This window comes from Myotis lucifugus, unplaced genomic scaffold (assembly GCF_000147115.1).
Source record: "Myotis lucifugus unplaced genomic scaffold, Myoluc2.0 scaffold_610, whole genome shotgun sequence".
Taxonomy (NCBI): Eukaryota; Metazoa; Chordata; class Mammalia; order Chiroptera; family Vespertilionidae; genus Myotis; species Myotis lucifugus.
The window spans coordinates 262,525-269,896 of record NW_005871658.1 but is presented as its reverse complement, the minus strand read 5'-3'; the positions used below and the strand labels follow the sequence as shown (position 1 = coordinate 269,896).

General features: G+C 46.2%; 1 protein-coding gene across 4 annotated transcripts in view; it reads right to left on the bottom strand.

The window, feature by feature from the left end:
* RCOR1 (REST corepressor 1) overlaps positions 1–7,372 on the bottom strand; it is a 92,107-nt gene that overhangs the window by 33,215 nt on the left and 51,520 nt on the right. The window contains exon 1 of one of the 4 annotated variants that reach the window (XM_023745977.1): positions 6,337–6,385. The exons of the other annotated variants lie outside the window; for them this stretch is intronic. Within the exon in view, the coding sequence (XP_023601745.1) occupies positions 6,337–6,370 (34 nt within the window). The 5' untranslated portion in view covers positions 6,371–6,385. Of the gene's footprint in view, positions 1–6,336; positions 6,386–7,372 lie in introns of those variants that run through there. 4 annotated transcript variants of the gene reach the window in all.

Below are 7,372 nucleotides of genomic sequence, written 5' to 3'. Positions count from 1 at the left end.
CATTTGTAAAACAGTTGATAAAAAAAAATCTTCCTCTGGCCCTGGCCGGTTTGGCTCAGTGGGATGAAGCCGTTGCCCTGCGGACCAAAGGGTCTCGGGTTCAATTCCGGTCAAAGGCATGTACCTTGGTTGCAGGCTCCTCCCCAGCCCGGGCTCTGTTCGGGGGCATGCAGGAGGCAACCAATCGGTGTGTTTCTCTCCCATTGATGTTTCTCTCTGTCCTTCCCTCTCTCTTCCACTCTCCCTGAAAATCAATGAGAAAAATGTGCTCGGGTGAGGATCAACAACAACAATCTTCCTCTGGATTGTGCAAGAAGGGAGAAGGGACCACAGAGAAGACATGGTATGTGGTATTAATCAGACTTGGCTTCTTTCTCTCCTGCTTCACCTGACACTGGCCTCTCCTCCTTTTCGGTTCCTCCGTTTTCCGTAGGTAGATCTTTAGGTTCCTGGTCAGCCACTTGGCCTGCTTTTCCTTTGCTCCCCTTTCCCTTCCATATGCACTTTTTTGTCTGCAGATTCATCCTTTCCTGCTACCTTTTTTGGCTTCATTCCCATTTTTTTTTTTGCAGGAGCAGGTTTGGCTGACAGCCTTGCTGACCACCTCCTTTGCTGCCTCTAGGGGGAGCTGACCTTCCTCTTGGGCACCATGGAGGTGGCATGCAGCTGAGGGCCTGAGAACTGAGGCTGCCTAGAACCTTGCCATGCTCCTGCCTCCAGAGTCCCCAGTCCCCTCAGCCCCCCAGCTGCCGAGGGCCACCAGAGGCTCAGGTAACCAGGGCCGGTCTAGCTTGTGCTGCCAGCAGTGGCAGCAGCAGAGGTGTGATGGGGCGTCACCTTCCCCTGATCACCGGGTCACCTCCCGCCCCTGAGGGCTCCTGGACTGTGAGAGGGGGCAGGCCGAGCTGAGGGACTCCCCCCCCACCTCCAGTGCATGAATTTTCATGCACCAGGCCTCTAGTGTGACATAAAAACATACACCAAGATATGTTCATAGAAATTAACAGACACCCAGAAATTTAACATAACAGCAGCTAACTTGGGAGACATAGAATATTTAAGTGTGCATGCATTCTTTTCTAGTTTAGAAGGAAATAAGCCGCACACCTATTAGAGTGGCCCACACACTAACGTCAGCCGCTGGTGAGGGTGCGAAGCAGGGAAGGCATGGAGCAGCCCCTTCGGAGGACAGTTGGCAGTTTCTCACAGAACGAAATGTACTCTTACCAGACAGCCCAGCACTCCTGTTCCTAGACATCTGTCCAAAGAGTTGAAAACTTATGTCCTCAAAACTTTTGCCCACATAAAAACCTGCACACAGATGTTTACAGCAGCTTTATTCATATTTGTCCTTGAATAGATAAACTGTGGTACATCCAGACAGTGGAATATTGTACAGCACTAAAAGAAAATGAGCTAAAAAGACATGGAAGAATCTCAAATGTACATTATTACTAAGTCAAAGCAGCCATCTGAAAAAGGTTATACATATTGTGTGATTCCAACTATATGGAATTCTGGAAAAGGCAAAATTATGGAGACAGTAAAAGAGCAGTGGCTGCCAGGGAGGCCTGCAGAGGCAGAGCACAGAGGACTCAGTAGGCCACAATGATGGGTACGTGGCATACATTTGTCAAAACTTATAGGGCAGCCTTTGAGATCTTGCTCCCCATAATATAGTCAGTTTGGCTCAACTAAATTCTTATAAAAATTCAAAACAACAACAAAAACCTTATAGAATATACAACACAAGAGTGAACCCTAATGTCACTCCAGCCTTTGGATGATAATGATGTATGAGTGTAGGTCACTGACCGTAGTGAGGGCCACGCGGGTGAGGGATGCCCGTCATGGGGAGGCTATGCCTGTGTGGGGACCAGGGCATGTGGGAAATCTCTACTTTATGCTCAATTTGACTGTGGACCTAAAACTGCTCTAAAAATTAAATCTATTTTTTTTTAAATAAGAAAAATAAGAATAATATATTTGCTCTTTGTCCTAGAATAGGAATGTTCACTACCGTACAGGTTTTTAAAGAGAGTTTTAAAAAGGATCTAAAAGATTTCAAATATCCACCAATAGGGAATTTTGTTTAAAAAAATAATAAAAGACTAAGTTTTGATACACCTATACCTATTAAAAATTAGGTACATTTATTGAGACAGAACCAAGTCCCACATATACTGATAAGAGCAAATTGCTGAACAGCTCATATTTTGTGATAAAAAGTTTTAAAATATTAGCAAAAGCATATCTATTGTAAATAGTAACTATAAGCATATCTATTGTAAATAGTAACTATAACTTTACCTGTCTACATTACATGTTCTGTATTGCCTGAAATCACTACAATAGCATTTACTTTTATGACCACAAAGTAACTGTGTGAACTTACAGTAACCCTAAGAGGCAGAACTTCAGCAGCTACTTGAGAAGAAACAAATGTAGGACTTGCACAGGGAACCTCATTTAGAAATCTACACAAGCTCAAAATTACCCCATTTCTCCGCAGAATCAGAACCAACAACGGACAACCAAAGCTTTCACATTCTTTCAAAATAAAAAAGACTTCTTTTCTGCCTATATATCGGGGGAAAAGACAGGTGGCAGAGAAATTACTGGTGCTGTTTGCATTAACACTATAATCACATCTTAAGGCCTATGATTAGACTATTAATCAAGGAGTATGATTCCCAAAGCTCCACAAACCAGCACCTGCTGACAGGAACCACACTCACACGTTAGCAGATAAATAAATTCCCGTCAACCCACATTCCATTCCTAGGGATATAGCCTAAGCAAATACTAAAAACACAAAAAATAAAACGAAATAAGAGGACAAAGCTCTATCGTTCAGTTTTTCGCTACAGCCTTCTTTTACAAAAGCAACAAATTAGAAGCAATCTAACTATTCCAGAGAAGAATGGTTAAGTACACTGATATGTCCACATGATAGAAGAGCCCACAGCTATTAAAATGTGTACAAGAGCCCTAGCTGGTTTGGCTCAGTGGATAGAGCGTCGGCCTGCAGACTGAAGGGTCCAGGGTTCGATTCTAGTCAAGGGCACATGCCCAGGCTGTAGGCTCGATCCCCAGTAGGGGGTGTGCAAGAGGCAGCCGATCAATGATTCTCATCATTGATATTTCTATCTCTCTCCCCCTCTCCCTTCCTCTCTGAAATCAATTTTTAAAAAAATGTGTACAAGAGATTCACAACATGGGAAATGCTGAAGTCAGTGTTCAGAAGACAGTGCACACACATACAGCAGATCCTGGAATAACATCATTTTGTTACAACGTTGATGGGGGGGAGGGGCAGGCAATAATTGATTCCTGACCAGGGCCGTGCACAGGAAGTGAATGGCATGTCTACACAGTCCCAGTGGGAATGTGTTAGTGGTTGTGAGGTCACCTGAGATGGGAGGATGTCTAGGGTGGTCCCACCTTGTACCCTGAGCAGCCAAGAGAGGGTCCAGCCACCTGTGACCCTGAACTGGAATCAGTGGGTTGGAAAATCATTATCTAATTTGTTTTTATTCATCATTCTTAGATGTCAGTGTGACTCACATTTATTTCAATGTCTAATATTAATGTTTTGCCCGGCCAGTGTGCCTCAGTGATTAAGCATCGACCTATGAACCAGGAGGTCACAGTTTGTTCCGGTCAGGGCACATAGCAGGGGGCGTGCAGGAGGCAGCCATCAATGCTTCTCTCTCGTCACTGAGGTTTCTATCTCTCTCTCCCTTCCCTTCTCAAATATTTTTATTGATTTTTTTACAGAGAGGGAGAGGGATAAGAGTTAGAAACATCGATGAGAGAGAAACATCGATCAGCTGCCTCCTGCACACTCCCTACTGGGGATGTGCTCCCAACCAAGGTACTTGCCCTTGACCAGAATCAAACCTGGGACCCTTCAGTCCGCAGGCCAACGCTCTATCCACTGAGCCAAACCGATTAGGGCAAAAAATATATATTTTTTAAAAAGGAATGTTTTGGGTTTTCATTTAGAAGTTTTGTACAATAACTTAACTCTTGTTCTATCAACTAGCCTGGGGTACAACTGGTTTTGTTATACTCTGTTTTTCGCTTAAAGTCGCAGTTGCCAAGAACCTATTGATGATGTTAAGTGAAGGCTCACTGTATACACCTACATGGACAGACATGCCATCACCTCACTTATACAAATACTAGAGGCCCGGTGCATGAAAATTCATGCACTGGAGGGGGGTGGTCCCTCAGCCTGGCCGCCCCCTCTCATAGTCTGGGAGCCCTCAAGGGCAGGAGGTGACCCGTTGATCAGGGAAAGGTGACGTGCCCACCACACCTCTGCTGCTGCCACTGCCGGCTGTGCAAGCTCAGCTGGCCCTGGTTACCTGCACCTCGTGCCGGCCCTGGGCAGCTGGGGGGCTGAGGGGACTGGGCACCACCATCTTTGAGGGTGTGGCAGTCAATTAGCATATTCCCTCCTTATTGGCTGTGGGTGCCACCATCTTTGCGACGGTGTGAGGGTCAATTAGCATATCCCCGCTTTATTAGATAGGATGCACAGAGAGGGATAAGGATTACAAAAACACCCAAGATGTTTAACAATTATCTCTGGATAATGAAATAATGAGTGAATGGTTTCTTTATTCTTTTCTGTGTCTTCTGAACTTTCAACAAAATATACAAATAATACTTTTAAATTGGTTTTTAAAGTTTTAACCATTACAGGAAGGGCTTATGTTAAAGCTAAATTTCACTGTAGCCAATACCATTGTTTTAAAATCTATTAACTTTTCATATTCTGTTCTTTTCTTCTGCATAAGATAATATTAAAATCAAACTCTGGCTCCAAAGATGCCGACAGGGAACCCGCAGCAGGAGGCACTGACAGCCGTGAGCTGTAATAACAGTATCGTGGCTGAAATGCAGAGAACTGGAGCTCGTGAACTCAACTCTCGAGATGCATTTAGAACATGAACCAAGGGGTAGAACCAGCAAAGCTGGACGGGCTCCCCGTCTACCGTCTGTTAGCGCCCAAGATTCTGACAGGGAGAGTCAAGATGAAGGAGTGGTTTTCTTTAGGGAACAATTCTGCCAAAAACATGGAATGCAAGTAATTTAAAATATTCAAGACATATGCATGACTGACTCCAAATTGCCTTAGTATGCCTTGTATGATAGGATATAAGAACTACCTCCATCTACGTAATGTTTGGCTGACACTCAAGACAAAACCTCACATATTCAATATCCCACTATTTTCTGATTGTACCAAAAAATTAACAACCAGAAAATTATTTCACTCTTTAAAAAAAAAGCATTTACACTTTAAAAATTGGGATGAGGTACAATTTCCTCCTTCTTAAAGATGTTTCTACAGCTACTAAAAAAACTTGCATTTGTAAAACAGTTGATAAAAAAATCTTCCTCTGGCCCTGGCCGGTTTGGCTCAGTGGATGAAGCGTTGCCCTGCGGACCAAAGGGTCTCGGGTTCAATTCCGGTCAAAGGCATGTACCTTGGTTGCAGGCTCCTCCCCAGCCCGGGCTCTGTTCGGGGGCATGCAGGAGGCAACCAATCGGTGTGTTTCTCTCCCATTGATGTTTCTCTCTGTCCTTCCCTCTCTCTTCCACTCTCCCTGAAAATCAATGAGAAAAATGTGCTCGGGTGAGGATCAACAACAACAATCTTCCTCTGGATTGTGCAAGAAGGGAGAAGGGACCACAGAGAAGACATGGTATGTGGTATTAATCAGACTTGGCTTCTTTCTCTCCTGCTTCACCTGACACTGGCCTCTCCTCCTTTTCGGTTCCTCCGTTTTCCGTAGGTAGATCTTTAGGTTCCTGGTCAGCCACTTGGCCTGCTTTTCCTTTGCTCCCCTTTCCCTTCCGTATGCACTTTTTTGTCTGCAGATTCATCCTTTCCTGCCACCTTTTTTGGCTTCATTCCCATTTTTTTTTTGCAGGAGCAGGTTTGGCTGACAGCCTTGCTGACCACCTCCTTTGCTGCCTCTAGGGGGAGCTGACCTTCCTCTTGGGCACCATGGAGGTGGCATGCAGCTGAGGGCCTGAGAACTGAGGCTGCCTAGAACCTTTGAGAACCTGGGTTGACTGGCCGCTGCCACTTCTCCAGCCACCCCAGCTGCCGGGACCCACAATGGAGGGCGGTGGGAAAACCATCTGAAACCGGATTGGGAGCCCACTACCCCCACCCCCGCAACTATTCTTAATATTCATTTCTGGGCACCATAATTTAAGATGGGCAATGTCACCCTGGCTGGTTTTGCTCAGTGGATAGAGCGTCAGCCTGTGGACTGAAGGGTCCCGGGTTCCATTCCAGTCAAGGGTACATGCCTGGGTTGCGGGCTCGATCTCCAGTGGGGGGCATGCCTCCCTTCCTCTCTGAAATCAATAAATATATGTGTAAAAAAAAAAGATGGGCACTGTCATGAAATACAATATATCCAGGAGGGCAACGGAGATAAAAAGAGACCCCAAAATCAAACCATCTAATAACCCTTAGGGTTTAACTTGCAGTGGGATGGCCAACACGGTAGGACAACAACATCTCAGAGATGTTAGGGAGCAGGTTAGTGAGCAGAGTTCAAGAAAACAGAGCGCTCAGACAGCAGCTTTTCAGCGCTCTGGTAGAAAGAACATGTACGAAAAATGGAACCGGGTGCTTTTTGTAAGTTACTACAAGTGCTCAAAAAAAGAGAGGGAGTACTTTAGGTCCTCCCCACAGTGAAGGCATCAGGAATGCCAACACACTTTCTTCTGCTGCTCTGTTCTCCATTATAAACTCATCAAGCAGCAATCTGATGAAGGCAAAATCCAGGCACTCTTACAAGCAGATTATACTGAGACTAGAGGCCCAGTGCACGAAATTCATACACAGGTGGGGTCCCTAGGCCTGGCTGGCGAACAGGGCCGATCAGGTTCCCCGCCTCTCCGCCTCCTCCTTCCCTCGCCGTACGTACGTGCGCTGCCACTGCGCAGTTCCCCGCCTCCCCGCCCGCATCTGCCTCCACCCACCCCTGGTTCCCCATCACAGCCCAGGGCCCGGTTCCAATCGGGCGATTGGGACTTGCCAGCCGGGGGGGGAGGGACCAGGAGGTTGGCCGGCAGGCCCCATTGGCGATCAGGGCGCATGCAGGTTGGGGGCAGCTCCTACGTTGAACATCTGCCCCCTGGTGGTCAGCGCATGTCATAACAACCGGTCACTTAGGCATATATATATATATATATATATATATATATATAGAGAGAGAGAGAGAGAGAGAGAGAGAGAGAGAGAGAGAGACTGACTAGATGCCCAGTGCACAAAATTCATCCCCGGGGGGGGGGGGGGGTGGGGTGTCTGTCAGCCCGGCCTACACGTCTCACATCA